Source organism: Chinchilla lanigera, unplaced genomic scaffold (genome assembly GCF_000276665.1).
Source record: "Chinchilla lanigera isolate Chin_1 unplaced genomic scaffold, ChiLan1.0 scaffold00001, whole genome shotgun sequence".
In the NCBI taxonomy this organism is placed as follows: Eukaryota; Metazoa; Chordata; class Mammalia; order Rodentia; family Chinchillidae; genus Chinchilla; species Chinchilla lanigera.
In genome coordinates, this window is record NW_004955402.1 from 34982938 (window position 1) to 35009435 (window position 26498).

At 43.2% G+C, this 26498-nt stretch overlaps 1 protein-coding gene across 1 annotated transcript in view; it reads right to left on the bottom strand.

Annotated features, from left to right (window-relative positions):
- Myo5b (myosin VB) overlaps positions 1-26498 on the bottom strand; it is a gene marked incomplete in the record, with an annotated part of 354780 nt that overhangs the window by 90286 nt on the left and 237996 nt on the right. The window contains 3 exon segments of the mRNA XM_013510622.1: positions 9512-9598; positions 15020-15117; positions 15953-16108. Coding sequence (XP_013366076.1) covers positions 9512-9598; positions 15020-15117; positions 15953-16108 — 341 coding nt within the window.

Here is a 26498-nt window from a genome sequence, read left to right on the forward strand (position 1 = left end):
GCAGAGAAATAAAGTATATTGGATATAAAGGCTTTTTGTATATAAGAGTTTTCTTTGAAATATACCAGGGATGGATAAGACTTCAAAAGGGACACAAGATGCAAGGCCTAGTGGCCTACACCTGTAATCTTGGTACCATAGAGGCTCAAGCAGGAGGATTTTGAGTTCAGAGTGAGCCTGGCCTACATATCAAGACCCTGTCCCCCCAAAAAGATAAAGAAAAAAAGATTAAATAAATAAATGAATAAAACAGACACAAGAGGCCAAAGCTGAAAAAAGGACACCTTCTTAGAGACTCACAAGGGCAGGCAGCCTTACCCTTGTATGGGATGGTTCTCTCCACTTTTCTATCTTGGAGGACTGACTCAATTACTTTTCTATGATTTATTTTTCTCATCTGCAAAATGGATGTGATACCACCTATCTTGTCTACCTCAAGAGTTAACGTGATCTGTTCAACGAACAGTACTGGGACAACTGCATATCTGCATACAAAAGAATTAGACACCCTGCCTCATACCATATACATAAATTAACTCAAAATGGATCAGTTAAAACCATTAAAAAAAACCTTTAGAAGAAAACATAGAAATAAACCTTTGTGACACTTGGTTAGGCAATGATTGTTTAGCTATGACATCCAAAGCACAAATAAAGAAAAAACTAGATAAATTAGACTTCTTTAAAACTTTTTATGCTTCAAAGAATGCTATCAAAAAAGTAAAAAACTTATAAAATGAAAAAAGAATAGTTTTAAATTGAATGTTTGATAAAGATCTCTTATCCAGAATAAAGAACTCTTACAACTCAACAGTGAGCAAATAATTTGTTATGACTTATATCTAGATGGCCCCCCAAAGTTGCATGTGCTCTTAGGTGGGGCTTTTTGGAGCTGGCTGGATCTAGAATATGTGATACTGAGATTAAAGGTGTGTCGTACTAAATTAGTCCACTGATTGGTTTAGCACATTTCTGGGTATGGATAACGTGAAGGCCCATCCTGGGTGTGGGTGGTACCACTCAAAAGTTTATAGCCTGGATGGGAGAGAAGGGAAAGGGAGACTTGCTGCTGCTGCTTTGCTGCTTGCTGCCTTTTGCCTACCATGCCACGGACTGTTTCTCTCTACCATGTCCCTCTGCCCTGCTGCCCTGCTTTGGAGCCCACCAACTATCAACTAAAACCTCTACAAACTGTGAGCTGAGCTAAACCTTTCCTCCTTTAACTTTGGGTATTGGGTATTTTGTCTCAGTAATAAGTAACTAAGACATAACCCAGTTTTAGAAATAGGCAAAGGATTTGAATACACATTTTCCCAAAAAAGACATACAAATGGCCAATAAGCATGTGAAAAGATACTTAAAATCATTAACCATCAGGGGAATACAAGTCAAAATCACAATGAGATATCATGTCATACTCATTGTGAGGACTACAAAAATAAAGACAGATAACAAGTACTGGCAAAATGTGTAGAAATGGGAATCCTTCCCAGGTGGTGGCACATGCTTGTAACCCCAGGTGTCCCTGAGGCTGAGATGGGAGGTTTCAGAGTTCATGGCCAGCCTGAGCAACATGAGACTTCTTTATAAAAAAATAAAAAAGGAACCCTCATATAATGCTGGTGAGAATGTAAAACGATACAGCTACTGCAGAAATTGGTATGGCAGGTCCTTAAAAGGGTAAAGGGTGACTGAAAAATTCCACTTCCAGATATATCCTGAAGAGAAATGAAAACATATGGCCACACAAAAACAACCATACAAATGTTCATGGCACCATTATTCATACTTGCCCAAAACTAGAAGCATCCCAAATACCCACTAACTCAGGAATGGATGAAATAAAATGTGATATATTCACACAAAGAAACGATATTCAGCAATGTGAAGGAATAAAGTACTGCTGCATGCTGTCACATGGATGAACTTTGAAAACATTCCCATGTGAGAGAAGCCAGACACAAAAGATCATATATCACATGGCTGCAGACAAATGAAATATCTAGAATAAGCAAATCAACCAAAATACAAAGTTTAGTGTTTGCCAGGGCCTGGGAGGAGTAGAAAGGAGGAAGGATTGCTAACAGTTTCTTTTCAAGGTAGTGAAAATATTATGAAATTAGATAGTGGTGATGGTTGTACAACTGAATGTAATGAAAATTACTGAATTACCTTAAAAGAATGAATCTTATATGATGTGCATTATATCCCAATAATAAGTGTGACAGAAAAGATGAGGTTCATGAGCAGCTTTCATCAGAGTTTGTTATTTTTATTTCAGCACTAACCTCATGATGGAATTCCTAGGGAAAAGACTGCATGATGTTCATTCTTTGCCTCACAGCACTATAAATACTTCATATACCACCCCCCATATCCTGGCTCTCCCAGGGAACGCGGGCTCAGCCACAGAAGTGCCCCTGCTCTGAAGCTTGCTAAGCTTTGCTGCAGGAAGAAGGAAACAATTCCTCCCCACTGGCTGTAAGCTGGAGCTGAGACACAAAGAGGAGACCACAGAGGAAAACCCCACTAGTCCTAACATGGTCTGCACATGACCAGGTGTCTCCAGCGGGACCAACATGCACCTCCAGAGTAATGGTTTTCAGGCAGGATGCATTTAAAACTCACTTGGAAACCTTGTCAAAATGTAAATGCTGAGGACTCTGTCTCAGATTCTGACTCCTAGGCCTGAGGAAGGGCCCTGGCTTCTGAAATTGGTAAGTATGACCTCCTAACTGTGATGTGCAGCCCTGCGTTGTGTACCACTAGGTCAACCCCTGGTCTACAGAAAAGAAAGGCAAAACAGTCAGGACTTGAGGCTATAAGAGCCTGAGATAAAGAATCATATCATTCTAACATAAGTTTTGCACTATTTTCTTTCTGATAGCAAGGGAAATAATTGTGTGTCTGTTTTAGGTTCAAACATGATTACGTAGGAAGGTAAATCAGGCAGATTCTAAGGCTTCTATCTAATTCTACAATCTCAGGCTATTTATTCCTCATGGGTTTGGAGAGATGGAAGTTGAGGAGCTGGAAATCTTTTCAGGAAGCCTCAACTGTTACTAAGATGATGAGTTGAAGTGAAGGAGAACTGGAGCTTATGCAGCTTTGCTTTCATTCATTTTTGAAATATAAATCACACATTCAAGGAGTCCTCCACCACACTTGTTTTGGTTAAACAGTATTTGCCCCAGTTCCTCCCATCTCTGTGAGCCCAGAGGGACAGATGACTGCATAGGCACCAGAGCCAAGAGCGGTGTGGGTCAGGTTCTGTCCCTGACAATGCCTTCATCACTGTGCTTTATGCACATTACAGCGGACATATTTTTTAGCCACAGTGCAGCATTTCAAATAGAATGATACATTTTCATTTAAAGCCACACTCCCAAGAAAGCCATCATTCTTAGGAAGATAAAAATAATCAGGTACCTTAAAGCTTGAGGAACAGCAACCCTGGCTGCTGGCTGGCAATGCTACAGCTGTCTCCTCTAGCTTGGTAGACTTTAGGGATATTGAATGTGCCTCAAATTTGGAAGAAAGGTAAGAATTCTTCTTTCGAGTCATCTGTAGAGCTGATGCAGGAACTGTGCCTGAAATGCTCGGGCTCTTAGAGAACAGCCCCGTGGAAGATTCATCACCAGCCTCTGCAATCCTGGGCAATGTAAGCAATTTTCTTTACCATTTTCCTTCCTTTGGTCACTCACACAGTAGAAATACAGAAAGATAAATAAATTGTAACTCCCCTAATCACAAAAGCCCACTAAAATGTCCTTAAGACACAGCTGTGCAAAGTTATGCAATTATTTGACAACCTAATACAAGTAAAGTCACTTTACTGAATTTTCAGCAACTGGGGAGGTGAATTCTTTTTATATATGACTCCCAATCTGATCATATTCCATTCAAGTCCCTCTGCTCTTGAGAAAATTTCCCAAAGTTAGGTCCTCAAATAGAGCTAAGCTCTACATATCCAGGCTAGCACACATTACACCTGTTATGTACTTCCTTCCATAGCCAACACCTTGTCGCCAGGTGACAGCCATAAAACTCCATCTGACTTATACCTAGATACAGCAGATAAACACCAATCTCCTGGATTAAGTGGTTAGGTAGCATTGTTTACCTTTCATCAGTGAGGTCACCCCATATGATTATCATGGAAAATGTAGAAAATTAACCCATGGGCTCAGACAAAAGATGGCAGGCGCAAGAGCTTAGTCCCTCACCACTCATCTTCCAAATAAATGCTAGCCTAAGTACTGTGGCTTGGTAGTGGCAAGAAGATGCAAGGAGATTAGGACTTAGATGAAACAGTATGAGCGATCCAATGTCACTACAATACTAACAAAAGTGCCATAAAACCATGGAGCTGCTTGCCAAAATCTAATGCCAGTTCAGGGGGGAATCCTCTCTTGGACCCTTCGGTGAAATGTGCTAAGGCAGCAAATGTAAGGAAGACATGAAAGGAGCGTCCCAGATCTAAGCCCGCACATTTGTATCATGGCTTTAGAAAACATGTGCTGGGGGCTGGGGATTTAGCTCAGCGGCAAAAGTGCCTGCCTGGCAAGTGCAAGGTCGTGAGTTCAGTTCCCGGTACCGGAGAAAAACCAAAAACCAAAAAAAAAAAAAAAAAAAGAAAACATGTGCTGTGATACCAGAAGTGTATCTTTCCTTCCTTCATCACACTGTTCATAACACCTGTAATTACATAAACAAAAGGCACAGATGCACTTGTACTTACCCACAAGAAAGAAGTCTAAAACAATTAGGGTGGCAGAAAATAAAAAGACACCCCGTAAGAGGCCAGCAAGTTGTGCACATCTTGATCCTGCTGGCAACTCTGACTGCAGCCAGGTGGAATCAACAGTAGGAGAAGCCGTTCCCACCTGGCTCTGAAGATTTGGCAGCCATGAGTTCTTTCAGCTGCCAAGAAAAGGCTGCCTGGATGAGGGAAAAGTACATCTGGTGCCCAAGCATGGTGCAACTGGGAGACTGAGCAGTGGGCACAGGGCGCTGAGAGGGCAGAGAAGCCCTCTTTAAGTTGCAGTCCATCCTGGGACTGTGTGCTGCTTCGCAGCTGGTGGCATTTTCCTGATGCCACCCCACCAATCCAAATCCTCCTCATTCTTTAAGGCTCAGCTCCAGCCTCACCTTATCCAAGAAGTCTCCACTCCTCCCACATTTGCACTATAAACTTACATCTGCTTGAGTTGCTCTTTCACTGCCTCAAGCTTGTGCCACTTTTAGCTGTGAGTTTCTTGTGGGCGTGGCCAGCTCAGAGCTGGACGCTCCACTCAGGAGACATGAAGGAGAAAGGTTAAAGGGGAGATAAGGACCTCAAGAAGGCAAAATACTGTTCCCATTTCATATGAAGTTCACATGAGATCCCAGAAGTAAACCACCTCCTCCTCTTATCTCTAAAACAGATTGTTTTATACAGTGATAGCAAACCTAGCAGGAGTGTGGGTGACACACACTGTCACTCCGATTCACCAGGTGAGGCTTTGAGGAAGCTCAGCTGGTGCATTAGAGGTAGCAGATGTGCATAGAGGCCATATCAAGCCATGGAGAAGACACAAGGGAAGCATACGACAATGAGGTCTGCCTATGCAGGGCTTATAGTTAACCAGGTCAGATCCATGTCTTCTAAGCCTCTTCTTGATGTACAAGGAGACACTCTTGGCATGACACCTCCTCAAGTCACTTGTCCTCCCATTACTTAGAAAGTCCTTGGTGAAACAGGTGGCTCCTTTTATACTGAGATGGCCCCCAAGGTTTCACCTGGCATAGATGACCCCATTGTCATCTGCTTCCCTTGTGTCTTCTCCATGGCTTGATATGGCCTTGATTTACATACCTTCCACTTTACAAACCCACCATCAGACACACAGTGGAAAGTTATACACAAAGGTGAACACTCAGTTTCTCTGCTTACTGCCAGGCCTCTGCAGTGTATAGCACAGGTATGGTTGTGGAAACTGACATTCCAAACTCACTTTTACAATGGCCCTAGAGAGTTTGGCATGATGTGTGTGAGCATATGAAGGGCATGCTATGCTCTACCACTAAATTACACCACTAGCCCCTTTATATAACTTTTAAACTGACCCTTTCAGTTGCTTAAGGCTTTCAGGATACTCTTTCAAGGTAGCCACACACACTAGGATTTCGTAAAAACAAAGCCAGAAATCTCTGGTATAGACATATTCTTCCCAGATACCTACACTCATAGGGAGGCAACTTCTTGCTCATATCAGGCTGATGATAAATATTTTATTAAATGCTTAGGTGCTTAGTACTGTGCTGAGGACTTTATCTCATTCCTTACAACAGTTATGAAGTAAGTATGATCATTTTAAAGATAAGGAAACCCAGGCTTAGAGAGGTTTATTAACTTGCCCAAGGTCACTCAGCCCATGAAGGATGGCAGCCAACACCTGAACTCAGGCCTAACTACAAAGGCCAGGCTTCAACAAACTCTGGCTATCTCAGCTTTTGCCCAGCATACAGTTCCAGAGTTTGGACTCCAAAACGTTAGAGAGAATGCGGAGCAGTTAGTGCTGTGTCAGGTCTCAGGTCTAGGCCTGGCACAGGAGAGAGCACTGTCGTTCAGGACGCCCAAGCAAGCCCCTTCTTCCGCTGGTAAACCTATATTTGGAGGACACCACTTTATGCACATAAGCAGTAAGATGTTCAGCAAGGACAATGTAGCATGGGCAGAGGAGCACTGGCTCTAGACCCAACTCAGCCACCAGCAGCTTACTTGTTCTCTGGGTCTCATTATGGGACCACACTGTAGATGACAGCACACCTCACATAACACTGAGAAACAGTCATGCCATAGTATTCTTTCTGCCACCAACTGCCCTCTTACAATTTCCAACCCAAGTTATTTCAATAAAGAACAACACATTGGTCACAACTCATTAAACTGATTTCATGACCCGCTAATGAGTTGCAATACACAATTCTGAGAAACAGGAGACTAACAATGGTGGAAGTAAAGAAGCCTTTGATAGGTGACACCTGTCTTAGGAGTCGCATACACATAATAGTGAAATGCCAAGAGTGGAGCAGCTGCCCACAGAACTCAGTTCGAAGATCAGTAGCTCAGCAGCACCGTAAGGTCATTTTCTAACTCTTCAACTAAATGAAACTTTGTTGGATCTGAACCTAATGGATATAGCAGGGACTGAAATGTCAGTGGTTTGAACTCACACCTAAGCCACTCAACCTGGGCCCTGGGCCCTGGGCCCTCTCCCCTTAATCAAAAGATAGAGATGCTGGGTACTACAGGGCAGACTGAGAAAAGGAACGCCAAGCCTTATTTGAGAAGCAGAGACTATCTTGATTAACACTGACAAAAATATGGTGACTCTTAAATAAGGCAAATTAGCAACTGGGGGAGTTTTCCTTTTGGTTACTCAAAGCCCTGCCCTAATTATTATTTTTTTTGTCATCTCCAGATAATTGAATGTGGCCATCTTATTACACTTAAGGATGTGTAATTGTGGATTTTTAGTTCAAGGTTTTTGCTGTTGTGAAAATGTTATTTTGAGTTGTAAGAGCAAAAAAGAATTTTTTTGTACATTTTTTCTTTAATTGGAGTGAATTTCAGGTTAAAGCATTTATTGCTGAATAATGTATATATTTCCATTCCAAGAAATATAAGTGAGTGAAGTTGAAATAAATTCTTTAAAGTTTACTATAAAAAAAAGCAGCAGAAACTAGCCCATGTTCCTGACAGGGAGGTGACTAGCTATCAGTGTTTAAGACATCAAAGTCAAAAATTAGACCTTTCCTAAATAAGGAAAGATGTAATTGAAAAGGAAAGAATTAATAGCCTTAGACCTTGCTCCAGTGATCATCCTGCTGGGTTTTGAAAAGCTGCCTGGATGCTACAGATTAGTGATAGTTCTATTTTCCAAGTCAAATGCAAATTCCTAATTCCATCAACAACTTCCCTCCAGGCCTAACATTTGGGAATTGTTTATGGTTAAGCACTTTATGGATAATTAACCACTGCATATGAAATGGTCCCTCCACTGCAGGCAAAGTGACAGGTGGAGAGGAGGCCTGTGCTACCTCCCCTCACCCAAACTTTTGGTACCTTCCACCCTGACATGCAAGGGACTTCACAAGGACTGGTCCTTGTAGGCAGGATCACAGCTCTGAGTTGTTGCACTGCTCAATTCAGTCCCAGGTAACAGCAGAAGGTGCTTGGTTTATGTCACTGGTATGTAGTTTGGTGTGAATTAGTGGGATTGTCACTTGCTTCCCACCCCTATTTCAGGCAAGATTCCACAGAAAATCCATAGTCCTGGCATGGCTTCCTCAGACTTGGAGTGCTTCCATGGCTTATCCACAGTGTACATCAGTCCATGAAAGTATATTTTCCACCACAGGGATTCTATGCTAAAAGGTAAATGGATCCAACCAGAGATGAGTGGGTAGGCAAAGTGTGATACAGACATGCAAGAACATATTATTCAGCCTCAAAAAGAAGAAAATTCTGTCATATGCTGTAAATACAAATGAACCTTGAAGACATTATCCTAAGTGACACAAACCAATCACAAAGAACAAAAGAATTACATGATTCAGTTTATATGAGGCACCTTGAGTTGTCAAATTCAGAGACAAAGCAGAAAGGTGGCTGCTGGGGCTGGGACAGGCAGTGGGGAGGGATATGGTTGATACAATTTATTCCTCAAGCATTCATGTGTTGAAGTTTGAAGGGTAGTGGTGTTTGGAGGTGGGGCATACCGGAAGGTCCTCAGTCCAACTGGGACACCACTCTCAGAAGGTACTGTGGGACCCCAGGTCCTATTTGGCTTCCTGTCTGATATTATCACTCCCACATAGTCTTAAGACTTTCAGCCTCTCAAATTATGAAGTAAATAAACTTCTTTTCTTTATAAAGTTACCTTGTTTGAGGTATTTTGTTATAGTAGCAAACAGGGACTAAAACAGGGAGTTTTTATTGCATGTTTTGTAAGATGAGAAGAGTTTTGTAAAAGGATGGTAGCGACAGTTGTGTAACAATGTAAACATAATGCTACTAAATGTTTAAAAATGGTTAGGATGGTAAATATTATGCCACTGTATTTTAATGGTAGTGACGGTTGCATAACAATATAAACATAATGCTACTAAATGTTTAAAAATGGTTAAGATGGTAAATATTATACCACTGTATTTTATAAAAAAAAAGATGAAAGGCCATGTGTAGGAGTTGAACGTAGAGGGAATCTCTTTTGCTCCTGTAGCTCGTTCACCTAGACCAGTGACAAGGTGAAATCTGAAAAGCTGTCCCAAAGGATGTTACTGTTGATTCCTGTATTTTTCAGGTCAAACTGAAATTCTTATTCCCATCAGCATCGTGCCTGGGCTCTCAGGGTGTAGGAACTTTTCTAAGGATCTGTTTCAGGTTAACAGTATGAGGACTCCCTGGAGCACCATTCTGGCTGCTCTCTAGCATCCCAGGAGGGTGTGGCCGGAAGCACATTACCTGGATGGATAGCCCGCTGCGCTGATGCGAATCGTCTCCAATACCCCGCAGGCTCTGAGTTGCTGCACGGCTCTCTTTGGGTCAAAGCTGCCAAACAATAAGACAAGTGATGAGCGGCCACACTGACACATAACTCACAGAACAGGAGAGAAGGAAAGCACACCTTTCCCACAGCGTGTATGAATGGCTCTATACAAAGCTGGCGTAAAGCACAGACTGACTGGCAGATGAATGAACCATTTTAGCATCTTCAATGCTATGCACGAGGCACCTGTGTACATTCTTAAAGCCTGCCTGGGTGATCCCTCCTTGCCTATCTGAACACTGCCCACCTCCAAGACTCATTCCTGCCCCCTCTCCAGAGTCTGCCCTGTTTCCATCCATGTGGGCATGTGTCCCAATTCTATGTTCATAGCTTATGCTATATGCCTATAGCACACTTAGCAGCACAAGCATTATTTGGCTTGGTGATTACAAAGATGAATTTCAGGCCAGGCAGACCCAGGTTTGACTCATGGCATGGCCACTAGCAACAGCACATGTAATTTGAGGCACGATTAACCTCTTTGGGTGTCAGTATGAGATGGGATATTTAAAGTACCCATTTTCTAAGGTTAGTATGGAAATTAAATGAAATAGCCCATGGGAGCAAGTAAATCACTCCTGGCACAAGATCAGGGCACACATAGTTAGCTAGGATCATGGCGGATGCTAAGAATCATATAGATGCTGGGCATGGTGGTGCATGCCTGTAATTCCAGAGGCTGAGGCAGAAGGATTGGTGAGTTTGAGGCCAGCCTGGGCTACACAGGGAGTTCAAGGTCAGTCTGAACTACATAGTGAAACTCTGTCTCAAACAACCAAAAGAAAAATCATATAGATGAAGAACTTTCTTTCCATCTTTAGAGAGATGGGCCCATTTTAAATCATTCCCATGCCCTATGATGTCAAGCCTAGCACCCAAAAACTAATATTCACTCACACAGACATTGAGTGTGATGCTGTAGAGTAACTCGGACCTTACATGAGCTTCCTAAGGGCAGCAGTGCTTGGAGAGGAGAGGGCACAGTAGTGTACACTACAAGGCAGACAGTAGGAAACATGGTTAAAGTGCTGCAGGACCACCTGAGGAAAACACATCAGGTTGGCTGCGCGATCAGGGAGTCTCTGTGTTGGACATTAAGACTCCCGGTGACTACGCACAGCATTTGGGGAGCAGGCTTTACTGTCATCTCTGCTCCTTACACCTCCAAGGCAGGCAGCTGTGCCCAAGTTGAGTGCAAAGGGGATGTACCTGAGCTTTGGAAAGACAGCCTATGGACTGTGGGGCTCCCTCCCCAGGACCCCACACCTCACCACAGCAATCATGTGACTACTGGTGCCTTCTCTCTGCCTGACACATGTATAGGAACTCATCCCGCTCCACATGGTAGGGATGGCGGCATGCCTTGAAGCATCTGTGACACCCCTGGTGCCGTGGGGTAGGGTCTCTACTCCCTCTAGGACCTCCCACCACTTCAGTGGACAAAAAACAGATGCTCCCTAAGAACCACTTCCTTCCTTAAAAGAATCATTCCTCTTTCCGGCCACCCCAACCCTCCCTTCTCCACAACACGCTTTGTGGACACTGTGCATCCCAGCTGTCAACTGGGTCCTGGTCTGATGGCCAGGCAATGGCTTACTGGATGTCTCTACCCCCACACAACATAGCAGAAGTCTGTTGGGAATGGTGTGTGCATGGTCAGTCTTTTCTTGGAGCTGCACACACCATGCTTAGAGCTCAGCAAGTAAGCTCAGCCAAATCACTCCATTCCTCACAATTGCTCTTCCCTCCCAAGATGGCAACATCATCCCTGGGCTCTGGGCTAAAGGAGTGAACGAGGGTCAGCTTCAGCTCTGCCACTGTTGGCTGGCATCACTCTGCAGAAGACATGATCTCTCCACAACACATTTTCCTCATTCACTCAGTGGGTGCTGAGGACACCTGCTTGTCTACAACTTTCAAGTTTTGCTGTAATCAAGTGATACGAATAAAAAGGACTTTTCAGAGAAAAGCAAAAAGACATGATACAAAGAAGATATTGCCACTCTTTCCCTGTTCATACGCCCTGGGGAGCTGTAAAGACAGTCAGTCTTCTGTACTACTACACCCTCAGTAGTACAGAAAACTCCCTGTCAAGCACATGTCCCCACTGCCTGCCTGCAGTCACTATGGGTTGATGAAGAATGGAAAAGCTGGCCTTCTGCTATTAAATTCTGGAGGACTCTGGTGAGGACAATGAACATCTAATTCAGGTCACAAAAGATACGTGGAGTCAAACTGCAGGTGTCCACCAGTACAAGGTGCAGAACAGCAGCGGGATCAGCACCGGGCTCCACTTCTGCTGTCAGATGTCACTCAGTCAATCCTGTTATTTTTCAGGCCTGGTAGAATCTTACAAGGACAGCTCAGGACCCAAGACCCTGGGACTGGTGGGCTGACCTCAAGAAACCTGGCCAGGTCCTCTTCCAACCGATTCTAGATTATGACATTCACCCCAGGCTACCTCTTCCCTGGGTGAGGAAAGACCCTTTATTGTACGTGTTTGCTTGTTTGTTTTTTTGTCTCTATTCCAGTAGCACTTTCTCAGGGTTGCTGACAGTCATTTCTGGGGCACTGTCAGTTATATGTGATGGGCCACTCCTAATGTCCTACCCCAGTTCCTAATAAGAGGTATGAGAGAAGTTTCTTGAATAAAGAAAGCAGAGAGAAAAATAAGAGCTGCTACCAAAGCATTCGGTATAGGACAGTGATTCTCAATGCGGCAATTTTATTCTCCAGGGAACATGGTCAGTGTCTAAACCCATTTTTAATTGCCACAGTGGTGGGAATGGTACTGGTATCCAGTGGGCAGAGGCCAGTGATGCTTCTAAACATCCTACAATGCACAACATGGTCCCTTATGACAAATAATGCTCTGAAATGTCAATAGTACTAACACCGAGAAACTTACATGGAATGGGAAGAACAATACATTAATTTCCTTCTAGAAAAATGTCTATATAACAATAATTCTAATCATATGAATGCTTATACTTCTTACAAGTAATTCCCACTCATTATCTCCTAGGATTTTTTCATCAGAATATTATATTTTAAAGAGAATAAAAAATAGTAAAAAAAACCCATTAGAAATGATACAGAATTTCAAAAAACAAGATGATATGAATTCAACAATGGCTGTTATATTGCATATTGTTGTCTTCAAAGTAGTTGTTCAGATTACCAGATAAAAGCATGCAAAATTGGTCAAAAAATGCAGCATTAACTGTTCATCAGGATATTATAAAGTCACAATTAACAGATAAAGCAATGAGACAAAGACAATAAACAACTGCTTTCTGATTAGCCAAATAATCAGTAGTGAGCGTGAACAAGAATTCAGGTTTTCTGATTTGGATCATTGCTGCTGCTGTTGTTTTTTTTTCACCATTATTTTTATTCTTCCCATTCTCTGCATTTGTTGAAAAATTTTGGTCCTGGAGGCAAAAGAGGGTCTTAGATTAGAAAGTGTCTTTCTCGTCCATGTCTCAAATGGGAAGGAAGCCCACAGAGTACCTGGCACTTGGAAGATACCAAGCTTTGGTCAATGAACTGCCCAGGGTCACAGCTGGCTGGGGCAGAACAGGCACTGAGCACCATCTTTCCTGTCCCAGGCCCTTCACATTACTCTGCCCTTCACACACAATCTGCATCTTTCACACACACTGCTCTTCCATCAGCTTCTTTTCCTGCAGCCAGCCAGTAAGCAGATGCCACATTGGAGGGGCGGGGCTCCTAGGCGCATCTCAGAATGTGGAGGAAGAAAGAAAGTGAGCAGTCAGCACACTTCAGAGAAGAGTGACTCACTACTGTCTCCTTGGCCCTGTTCCACCATGAGGCCCAGGCGGGGCTCAGGCTTTATTAAATGACAGCAACTGCAGAAGGCAGTTCAAATGCTCAGTCTGAGAGTCAGAGTTGGCAAAATGATTGATTTCATAGGAAGAAATTTCCACGGTTTCCCTTTTGGGCTTAGCATAAAGAAAGGTGGGAATAAGGCATTTAAGAAAAATCAACAACATATATATGTTCCCTGGCCAGAGGGAATGGCACGTGGAGGACTGGAGTCGGGGAAGAGGAGCTGCTAAGGTGGGTAATGGCCCGGGGTGTGCTGCAGGCAGGAAGGGGGTGTGGGTGTCATGGTCACACAGTCAGGCTGACTTCTGGATTCCACATGAGAGTGAACACGGAAAGGGAGGGGTGAATAAAGGGCAGCTAGATTTGATCAGTGGCTGCTATACGTCAGTACTGAAATATCACACTGAACCCCATTAATATGTGTAATTGATACATGTCCATAAAAATGTTCAAGGAAAAAGAAATGAAGAGGATCTGGAATAAGGAGATAGGAGAAGAAAAAAAAGAGATGATAAGTTAAATTTTAATGTAGATTCCACGGGACTTTAACAATGACCAGACAATGGGGGTAAAGGTGGCAGAGTCAAGGGGTGTGCTGTGCAACATGCTAGCCACTCACCACCTGTGGGAATGTGACATTTGAATGAAACATTCAGTTCCTCAACTACACTAGCCACATTTTAGGCACCGAGTGCCACACGGGACCAGCAGCTACCGCACTGGATGATGTTGTGTACGGAACAGTGCCATCATCACAGAAGATCCTGCTGGACAGAGCTGGCAGAGAGTGACTCAGGTTTCTAGTGTGGGGCATCAGGTCTTGTGGGTGAATAGAATGTCAGGAATGGTTACCCCATTCACTAACGCAGAGACAAAAGCAAGAGCAATCATTTTGGAAGGAAAAGATCATGAGTGTGGTCTCAATCCTGTTGAAAGTGAGGTGGCCGAGGAGGCTGTGGCAGCATGCAGAAATACTGGCCTGGAATTTGGCAGAAACCAAAGGTGGACAAAGATAATTAAGAGCTACTCTTAAAACAGATTTGCATGAAGTCAGCCAAATGAATGTGGACAGAACTACAAGGAACAATTTCAAGGCAGAGGTAATGAGTGAGGAGAAGGTAATAGTGGCTAACCTGGAAGTGCAGTGGCAGAGGCAATGTGAGAAGCAGGACTACCTTTGTGTCCTAACACCCCATGTGCTGTTTGAGGGCTGGATCTCTCAGTACCAGAAATGCCCTTTCTGACCACTCCTGCTATCCTCATGTGTCTGAATTTAACATTTCATGGGTCAGACACAGCCTTCCACATTTAATGACACGCTTCTACAAGAGCCTCACATTTGATTCAGGAATGCACATCCAGCAGCACTGCAAGCCCCAGGTAACTGAAGAACAGTATCTTTCCGCCCTCTTGAATCCAGGAGAGTGGCAGGTACAATCCAGTAACATCTGTCGGCCTGTGTTCACCCACCTTACCGGTCACCATGCTGAAGCTGCAGAACCCTACAAGAGTGGGCCCATCCCATCACCCTGATGTGGATCTTGGGCTTGCCTATGCCTAGCAGTACTTACTAAAACGGCAGCTTGTCATCGTTGGGCTTGATGCAGCGGACATAGTGTGGTGTGGTGGCATTTAGGGTCTCCATGAGGCGATTCAGTGAGTTGCGGAACTGGGGAGGCAAAAGCCAGCATTTGGTTATTTTTCACATTTTGTTGAGCGTGAGATAAAGAAAAACTCATATACTGGTGGTGACAGTAGTAGTTGCTACTGCTATTGCTATTAGTTCAAAAGAACAGGGGAAGAAACTCAGAGACCTATAATCAGATTCCCGCTGACACTGCTACCTCACTGGGACCAAAACTCAAGTCCTTCCCCTAGGAGGCCCTACTCAAACTAAATAAGCAGAGACCATCCCTTAATGTTCTTAATTCCCACGGGGATGGGATGACAAGGCAAGTGAATGCTGAGAGATAAGAGGCAGTTGACAGCTGCACACTGGGGCCTTGCAGCCTTGACTTCCAATGGGGGAGCATCGTGGGAGTAACTGCATGTGTATCAGATGTCCAGAACTGGCAAATCCACAGGAATAAAAGTGGTGGCAGCCAAGAGCTCCTCACTGGAAATGCAGTGGCGGAATGCCAACAGAGGCCTTAAGGAAGGGAGAAGTTGTTTGGCATTCTCTTGATCCCTGGGTTTATTCAACTCTCCTCCCTACCCTGTAGATGTGACCCTCTGCCTCCCTTGAAGCTAATCACTGTGGCTGTGCCTCAGCAATTCATGCACCGACTGGGGCTGTCCTCATTCCCCTTCCCCTTTCTTCCGTTAGTCCTCCTAGCAGAGGTTTCGGAGTTTCATCTTCAAAAGACAGAAATTGATCTATGTGGCCAAGGCCATTGGTGCCAAGGCCACTGTGGTCTGCTTGCCCTTGCAGCCGTATCAACAGAGAAGCCAGCCCCGCCACACATGCCACAGCCATGGCTTCCGGCCATGAGCCTGGGGCTTACCTGGTGGCCCACAGTTTTCTTGTGGTCTTTGTTGGAGGCCTTCATGGGGGGTTTGGCAGAGCGAATGTTGATCTTGGAAGATGACCCCTTCCCCGCTGGGGTGGTGGCAGAAATGGCATCCTTGTCATCACGAAACAAGTCAGACACTAACGGGAACTAGAAACAATCACAAAAAGAATAATGAAAATGAGATCTCCTGTATTTTACATTACTTAAATTCTTCCAAGATTGCTTTCCTAAGATATGCCCAGAAGAAATGAAGCATGTCCACACAAATCCTTGCATGCCTTTTAGAGCTGCATTACTCATAAGAGCAACACATTAGAAATACTCAAATGGCCACCATCTGAGGAGTGGATACCATGTGTTACATATCCATATGATGGAATGTTAGTCAACAATCTAAAGGAATAAATACCTTATTCATGCTACTACATGGAGGAACTTTGAACACATTATGTTAAGTGCACAAAACCAGACACATGCTGTATGTTCTATATACAGTATATGAAATGTCCAGGGCAGAGAAAGTGATTTCATAGTTGATAGGGCTGGTAGAACAAGAAAAGGGAGAGACTGCTAAGGGATACTGGGTTTCTTCTTAGAGTAATGAAAATACTTTTGAATTTATAGTAGTGATGGTTGCACAATTTCGTGACCATACTAAAAAAGCACTGGATCGTACACTTCAAAAAGTGAGTTTTGCTGGGTATGATGGCACATACCTATAATCCTAGCACTCTCGGAGGCTGAGGCAAGAGGATCCCAAATTCAAGCCCAGCCCGGGGAACTTAGTGAGAACCTGTCTCAATTTTTTATTTTTTTTTTAAGCCAGGGCTATAGCTTAGTGTGAAAGCCTTGTGTTGAAACCCCAGAAACCCTCTTCTTCCTACATACATAGGTAAGTTTTGTGGTACGTGAACAATAGTTCAATTTTTTAAAAGGTTGGGAAAAAGTAGCTTTTCTTGACAATCTCATCTTACCTTCGCTTATGAAGATGGGCAAAACTTCACTTCCTACAGTAGGAGGTACAGAGACACTCTCACAGGACCGATGCTTAAGTGCTATTTTCTCACATGTGTTGGCTTTTGTAACTTTGTGTGATTTCCCTGAGCTTGGGTATAAGACTGTATGCGTTATATGGGGCTGCTTTAAGGACTCAGTTATGTGGTTTCCCTGGCTGGTATCTCTGTAGCAAGGTGCAGATGATGCCTTGGATGAAGAACTGGTGGCTCAGAGAGCTCTGACCATCAGGACCCTCAGCCTGATGGCCAGAACACAGTTCTGCTGTCACCCCCTGGCGAAGTCAGTGCTGGACCTAGTACAAAGTGTTGTGAAGCCTCTAGCAAGAACCTGCCAGTGCAGAAGGAAGAGAAGAACTCAGGTCCCCTTTGCCAACCTTGCTGCTTCCATCAACAGACAAGAGGCTGCTGCTAGTGCCTCAGACTCCAGGTTCTGCTCCTTCTAACCTACCCTGCACTCATTTCTCTTTCTCTTTCTCTCTCTCTCTCTCTCTCTCTCTTCCTTCCTTCCTCTTTCTTTTCTCCCTCTCCCCCTCCCCCTTCCTCCCTCTCATTCATTCATTCATTGATTGAGCCAAGGTCTCCCTGTGCAGTTCAGGCTAGCCTTGAACTCACTATGTAACCCAGGCTGGACTTAAACTTGTGGTAATCCTCCTGCCTCAGCCTCTGAATGGATTACAGGTGCATACCATCACTCCCAGCTTGCACCCAGTTCTTTTAAACCCCACTTAAAAGCATGGTTCCCCCCTATTATGATGTCTAAATGCCCTGGTCTAGCATTCAAGGACTCCATAATTCGACCCCACTCATTCTCCCTCAAAAGACTGCAAACCCCCCTGCTGTCCCACGCAGCACCATGCTTGTTATTTCCACCTTTACACCTCTGCTTGCTGTGATACTCTTACCTGAAACACCCTCTCCCTCCTCCTCTGGGGCCCTGAGGCCCCTCTCTCCATCCTGAGGACAAGTCCTGTGTCGCCTGTGGCCCTTTCCAGAGCATTCCACCCATTCCAGCACCCAGGAAGCACTTGAGGTCTATGCTCAACCCACAGCCTCCTAACCTCTACCACCAGAGAAGCTGAGGGCTGAGGAGAGGATCGAATGAGAGGATCCATGTGAGCACAGAGCAGTGTGCCCATCACGTAAGCACTCTAACGTTATCTACTTTAGTTATTTTATTAGGTTATATATGAAAAATTTATCTAACCTGCAAGTTCTTAAGAAAATCGTATTTTTGATCTGAAAAAATATGGCTGAGCCCAGGCTAGAACCCTGGACACCTAGGGCAGAGCCTGTTTCAATACTCAAAGGTACCTTTGTCACTTACACTGGCAGTATCAAGGAAGTAGAAATACAAGAGAGTTTAGAACACAGCTTTTGTCTTTGATGTGCTTGCAGTCATGACCAAGTACACAAAAAGGCACTTCATGAAATAATCCTCCAGCTGATAACATGCCCCGAAATTCAGAGCAGGAGATTCAGGCTGCGATGAGTTAAGCACTCAAGGTGGAACATCACCTTCATATAAGCCTATAAGTCCTAGACAGCAGTAATGGCCAACTTCTTCTATTATGTTCTGTTTTGAATTCCCTAGAGTTTTCTATAATTTGACTCCCAGTTTATCTGAGAATTCACTGGGCACCTACAGAACATTATAAGTAAGCCTCCATACTAATAGCTTGGAATATAAAAGGATCATATAATGGACAGGTCCAAAACTTGCAAAATAATCCAGTGGCATCTTCTATCAGTATTTCAGGTCAGATCTATTCAGACCTGTATATGCAAAGACTCTAGGAAGCCTATAATTATTAGACAACGCAGAGAGGCCTTTTATATTATAACCTACAGTATGCCCTGGCTCATCCCATTCCTCTCATTCCCCTCCCATACTACATGACAGTGCAGTCAGGATGTCACACAAGCTGGCGATATCTCAGCATGAACACGTTAGTGTCCAGACAAAGGAGCAAGACTGTGCTGCTGGCACATGAGAGCTACTCTCAGGACCTGGATGTCAGACCCAGGTGATTTAGCTCACGCGAAGGCAAGTTCCGCAGCCTCATTAGGTAATTATGCTTGAGTCGCAGGGTAAAAAGAGTTGGGGCATAAACAGATCATGGGCATCCTATTCCCTTAAGGCTTCCTGAAACTTGACATTACCCAGGACAGGCATAGGACCACCAGTCAGGACTTGAGGCCTGTCCATTTAAAAACTGGGAAACGAAGATACTTGGCTCAGTGAATACCCTTCTATGTGATGACTTCTGGCACTCCTTGCATAATAAGTAACACACAAATTCCATAAAATAAAGTTAATTTTCACAAAGTGTTAAGCCTAGTCTTATGCAAGAACATTGCCATCAGAGAGGACTAGCCTGAGTATGCCAACCTACACATACAAGGTTATGATGGTTAATACTCAACAGCAGTACCTGGTGCTGGATAAAATTATAGACTGGTTTCCTACATCAAGTATTTAAAACTAAAATTAAATACAAAAAAAAGTTCTTCAAATATGGCTCTTAAGTATTAGAAGTTTACATTTTTTAGTTTAATTCTGAAGTCAGGAGTAATTATACACAAATCCGTATTTTGTTTTACATAGCACAGCTGCTAGTCAGGTGGGTTACGAGGCAATGAACCAACGGTGTGTGTACTTCTGCGATTACATGTGCAAACGTGCTGGACCAGTGTGTTAGTCCTCCCCTGCACTCTCCATTTCTCACCGGAACACCAACCATCGGAGGTGCCTGATTTCCATTTTTTAGCACAGTGGTTTACATGCAAATAAAGGTTGTAGTTCTTTAGTTTTCTGATCTGGGTTTTAAGTTCAGTCTAAAAACACCAACTGACTGATTGAGGTTGGATATGGCTCAGTGGTAGAGTGCTTGCTTAGCATGTGAGATCCTCGGTTCAGTCCCCAGCACCACGTTAATAAATAAACCAACACAAGCACCACTCAATGATCTTCAGGCCAGGGACCATCTGGTGAGGAGCTCCAGTCAAGGCTCACTGCTGGCTACCATGTGGCTGCAACAGGATGGTGACACTATAACCAGCACTGAAGAATGCTACCATATTCCTCAGAAAAGCACACCCTGAATTCCTGCACCAGGCTTGGAAAGCCCACAGCCAACAGCCAAAAGAATTTCAACAGAGGAGATAAAGAGACTTCAGTCCATGCTAAGGATACTGTAGTCAGGCAGGTGGCTTGGAGGGTCACTCTGATGGCATCATATTGGATGTCTCCGAGTTTTAGCTGCCAACAGATGATAATTTTGTTCCTACTCATAACATCTTTGCAATGGATCATCTCCCTCCATTTCTTTACATGCATGGCATTTCAAAGTCATAAATACTGCCTCCTTAGATGTGAATGTAACTAGTACACTGTCGGAGAAACACAGACAACTCATACATAGGATTTTTAACATCAGCAGCTAAAATTTGTATACCACATATATCTTTTCATTAGCTACTTAATTCTATGTGCTATCACAGAAGAGAAAGGAAATATTAGGTCAAAGCAAGATTGATCAGTTAGTTCATTTGTAGATCCATCATTATTTACTATCAAATACACAACCCATGTTGTGTTAGGGGCTGGTAATACAAAAATGAATAAAAACACAGCTTCTTATGTACAATGGAAAGTGAACATTAATCAATTATCTCTACAATTAAAAGCATAATGACAAGATGTCCTAAAGAAATGAATAAAGATATAATTAAAGCAGTGTCTCGGGTGTAGAAATTAGGAAGAGCCTCTTAGGAAGGGCTGTTTGAGGTGGTGGGATGTCTGAGGGCTAGGAAAGCATGTTACAGAGTGGAAATAACTGCATATATGGAGCTCAGCACTGACACGAAGTCAGGACACTGCAGTGCACATAGTGGGAGGGAAGAAAAAGTGACCAGTCCATGCAGGGCTTCATAAAGGAATTTTCTTGTTAATCCTATGAATAATATGAAACATTATGGGCTTTAAAAAATAACAGGCACTAAAAAATAATAAAAAAAAGTAACATTCATGCACTAACATTCGAGTATTTAGAATGTGCCAGACATGTAAGGACTCATTCAGGCGTCCCAACGATCATGCAGAGGAATACCACTGCATCTCATTTTATTGAAGTCTGGCACTACTAAGGGGCAAAGTGCCAGGATTTAAACCCAGACAGGCTGGCTCCAGAGCCCAAGCAACACTACACTACTGAGACTAGAAATGGCCAGTGACTATTTGGGAAAAATCACCGTTTCACCATCAAGACACTGAAAAGCCCACTGCACAGGATGGCCTGTACAAGCTGCTGAGGGAGCCCAGAGAGGCTAGCAGAGCCTGTAACCAGCAGGTATCTCAGAAGTAATATGGTAGTAGGAGGAGCACTGGGCTAGGCTCAGGAGATCTGAACCTTACACAGACACTGCAGTGTAATTAGCTTTGTGATCTCTGGCAAACTTTTTCACTGTTCTTGATGCTAATTTGTTCATGTGTAAAAATAAGGGAACTGATCTAGATGCTTCCTCTAAATCATTCCTTACCCGGACTCCTAGATTTTCTTGGACTTTGAGTTCTCCATGCCCAATGCTTCTTCCTCTAAATACACAGCTGTGCTGTTGTGCTCAATGTCCTTTCCTGCCTCAACTGTTTCCACGCTCAGCTGCTTCTCTTTTCCCTCAGTGTACGTTGGCTGCCTAACAAGGTGGCCAAAGACAATGCACCTTCTCCATTGCCCCATCTCACTCCTACCTGACCCAGAAGTTCTTGGGCCTCCTTTCCACAATGCTGAAAAGGATCCTGAGAGACCATTTGGGGATCCTCCTTGCAAAGTTCAATGCTTAGAAATGGTTTCATTCATTTTATCTGTCTTCTCCAAGGCTTCCAACCCAACCCACTCCTTCCTATAGGCCGTTCTTTAGCTGTAGTGGCTCTATCTCCCCCAGTTCCTCTCTGTCTTCCTGACTGTTCTCCAGCACCTTCTGCTGGTCTATCTTCCTGCTTTCTCCTCCCCTGCACTACTGTTTGCAAGCTCTGCCTATTTCTCTCCAATACTCATTCCCTGGGCAGCCTCCATGTGCTTCCACTATCCCTCGCAATCCTGCCTCTCCAGCCTCTCTTTTTTCCATTACTGTGATCGTATTTCCAGCTACGTGCTCAATATCTTCCTTCTTGTGGATGTTTCCCAGGCACTTCAGATTTGATACAGTGAGAAATTTCCCTCACACACTGCATTTTGAAATTAGGGATCTCGCCATCACCTACCTCCTGGCTCAATCAAGTGTCAGGTTCTGTCTACAGTGAAGTGTCCACAATCCTTCCTGCACAAATCAGGAATGCTGTAGCCCTGGTTCGGGATCACCAGAGTTCTTTCCTGGACCACTAGTTATGCCTTCACATCTAGAGACATCCTACCATTAGCCAGAGTTTTCTTTGAATGCAAACTTTATCTAGTGGCCCCTCGTTCAGACTCACTGTTCCACAGCCTATGGCAGAAAGCCATCACGGCGCAGGTAAACTAGAATATGCGGACAGCAGGGAAAAAAAGGCCTGGAGAGGAGGAGAAGACAGCCAGCCCAGGGGCCTCTCAAGAATGGTGTTAGGGTACCAGGGCACATGTGAGAAAGGGCAGACTGCTACTGAGAATCTTCCACAGGGAAATAATGGGAGCCTTGGGAAGGTTCACATTCTAAAGATATTCTTCTGACTCAGTCTGTCATACTAAAGCACTATTCCAGCTGATTAAATAATTTTAATCCATACACTTTCCAAGATGTTTGTGGTATGAGTAGGAATTACCAGTTTTCATAATGATAGTTTTAAGAGTCTAATTTATACAGTAGATGTCATTAATGATAACACTGTAAGAAAGATCTGTTAAATTCTAAGGTCCAAAATGTGTGTCCAAAATCATAAAAGGATATCTGAAATCAGATCACTAATAAGTATTTTAAATTTTCAGCCCCTTTCTCTAGCTCCCATCAGGGAAGGAATCTACGCTTTTTAATACATTACTGAAAGGATTTGTAACTTGAGAACAGAAATGGAAAACTGTTCACGGCTGACTTTCACCTAAGCTGGCACTGTGCTATACTTTGGGTATAAACACTCAAAGGTATAGTCTGGAGAATTTGTATTTTGTTTTGAAAGCTATGTTTTAATTATGGATATCTGCTATTAAGATGGCATTTGGAAGATGAATTCTTAGACACATTAACTCTGGAAAAGAGGTATAGGTTTCATATTCAATTTAGGATTTCTTTTCATAGACTCAGTGATCATACAGAGTTCTCTAGGCTGACCACGAGACTGAAAAACCAAGGTATCCTGTGCAATCCTGGGCTACAGGCAACAGCAAAAGACCTAGGCAAAAACTATCAATGAAAAGTAGTTACCTGACAAAAGATTCATACAAAAACCCTCATACAGCTGGGCAAGGAGGGGCAAGTTTTTTCTTTAACCTACTAATTCTGGTTATGCTTTTGGAGCTACTGAGAAGCTGGTTTATAAGGCTGCCGACCAGGAATAAAGTCCTTCATTCACATCATTGTCAGGCCTGGGAAATGGCATCTGCATTGGCCTTTCTAAAAATCACTTCTTTCTAATTCAAAAACAGTTACAGTAACATATTCAGACAAACCAAACATTTCCTTAACTGTGTTTGTCATTTATTTGAAATAGGTACTGGCTTTGGTACTGCCCGGTATTGAAGTTTATATATAGATTTTAAAAACCTGAACCAAATCTGTTTGAAAAGAGATTAAGAGAAGTAAGAAAACACTTTCTAAAGACTATTTGACAGTTTAAGGAAATATCAATTACAGCTGTCTGCTTAGCTGTTACCTTGGAAATCACACCTATTCATTTGTGCTTATAAGAATACAAAAGAGATTTCTTTTACAACAAACATGTGAAACTAAAATAAGACACAGTAGAACAGTTTGATGAAGATCTCTTGCCTAGAATCTTATCTTTAAAAACTGCATCTGTGCTGGGTGTGGTGGCACACATCTGTAATCCTAACACTCAGGAGGCTGAGGCAGGAGAATTGCCAGGAGTTTGAGGCTAGCCTGGGATACACAGTGAGTTTAAGGCTATCCTGAACTACATATAGTGAGACTGTACCTCAAAAACAAACAAAACCAAACCCCACTATAGCTGCATACTGTGTTTGCTGTGACACTATTCATAATAGCCAAGAAATGGAATCAGCCGAGCTTCTCTTTTTTTTTTTTTTTTTTTTTTGGTTTTGGTTTTTCTCCGGTACTGGGAACCGAACTCACGACCTTGCGCTTGCCAGGCAGGCGCTTTGCCGCTGAACTAAATCCTCAGCCCAAGCCGAGCTTCTCAATGACAGATGAACAAAGACAATATGAATATAAGGCCTCCAAATGACATGAGCTATGAAATTTTATAGCTCGCAATCTGCTAGATGTCAGATATGCCGAGTTTGTGTTCCCCCAAATCAAAGAATGAATTCTAAGGAACAACGGAGGTTAAGATTAGGAATTTTTTTTTTTTTTTTTTTTTTTAAATTTAAGAGCAAGAAAGCTTTTTGGAAGGAGAGACAGCTCCTAAGAGAGACAGAAGTGGACATGGAAAATGGGTTGCCAATGAGCCCATTTCTCAAAGGAAGTTTTACAGAGCAAAATCATGGGTGGGGTAGGTACAGTGTGGGACAAAACTATGATCAACTAATGAGATTACAAGTATAGATGCTTAGGCAATATCGATCCAAAGGGGAAGCAAGTCGTGTAACAAGTGTACATGAGAACGAACAAGGACCTTTTTTGGAAGAGATGAGTCAGAAGGTCCTGGTTACCCACCTGGGTGACTGATGGCTACCTAGCCTGTATTAGACCAGGTGATACCAACTATAGTATACTGCTTATCCCTTAGGGAGGCAGGTAGGCTTGGTCATTCCATCTTGAGGCCTCCAACTGATGCCCCTCCAGCCACAGCTGTAATGTATTCTCATCTTCTGAACTGACTCCCTCGAGGACCTAGCCCTGTGTGACTGCCTATAATATTTCTTCCTAACTTAGCTGTCTACAATAATATGGTGTATTACATGCACAATAGTGTGTTATTCGGCCATAAAGAAGAATGAAATTATATCATCTGCAGGAAAATGGGCGAACTAGAGGACATCGTGTTAAGCAAAATAAGCAAGACACACACATCATGTTTCCTCTCATATGTGCGAACTTAAAAAGAACTGAAAGTAGAAGAGGGACTGTTAAGGGAAAGGAGACAGGGGGAGGGCAGCAAGAGAAAGTGAACAGGATTAAAGCACAATATGTACATGCACGGAAACATCCCAGAGAAACGCATGACTTTGTATAATTAATATCCAGTATTATAACTTAACTGTGGCTGTAAACAATCAAAATACATTTTCTTTTTAACCAGGGTTTTTACATGGTTAATTCTGCTGCTTGGGAGAAAAACTATAATGTTTAGTTAGGATATTTTTATTTAAGTCAGTTTTCAAGAAGCTTTAGGGAAAGACTGCACCTTTGGAAGATGACAAACATGCACATTCCCGCATTGGAAAAGGGATGGCACTTGCTAAGGTATAGGCTAAAAGTTTTCTTACATAGAGACCTGCTTTTCTGAGCATCAGGAGTAGCATTTCAACTATCAGCACAAACATGATTCACAAGCAGCACTCCAGGCACATTTAAGAATGAGCATTTATAATATGTTGACTACCTCAATAATGCTGTTAACTGAAGTTTTTCACTTAAAATACATTGTTTTAAAAGGAGTAAGAGTGCTCAATATGGCATGTGTGTAGCCTTTAAGGAACAGGTAGGTGTGGATTGCAAGGGATCATTATTTCTTGACAGCTGAAGTCATGCAAGTGGAAAGAAAGTTGGGGAGAGAGTGCTTGGGCCTTGTCTGAGCTACTGCACTGTGACTACCGGACCTTGGGAACTGTCATGGCTCAGCTCAGGCAGCTTTAACCCAAAACTGTCTTTGAGCTATTTGGGCCTCGAGAGTCTTCCTGCTGGCACGGAGTGGAGAGTTTCAGGACTTCCTGCTGAAGAACACAGCCCAGGATGGCCCTAGCTGCCTGGCTTGCACACCCAACCCACTGCTTGTCCCTCCAACCCATGCACAGTGCAGGACCTAGGGCACTGGACACAACACAGTATAGAAAGAGAACATCTTTAGAGAAAAAATATCCTCCTTTGAAGGTCTCTCACCAAGTTAATAAAATATTCCTTTTTATAATAAAACAAAATCGAGGAGGGAAAAACTGGCATTCTTTACTATTTAAAATAAATGAATCTGTTAATAGCTTCAAGTCATATTTTAAAGAGGCTTTTCTTAAGTCTCTATTTATAGTGGTGATAGCTGTGAAAGCAATTAGCTACATTATAAGCTGTTAGGCAGTGGAACTGGCTTTACTAATTACATTCTCATTAACACCACTTTATCTCACTGCTCTAGCTGGGAGTGTCTCAAACATCCCTGTGGCTGGCAGGCAGGTGGGAGTCTTCTATCTCACACTGCTTAA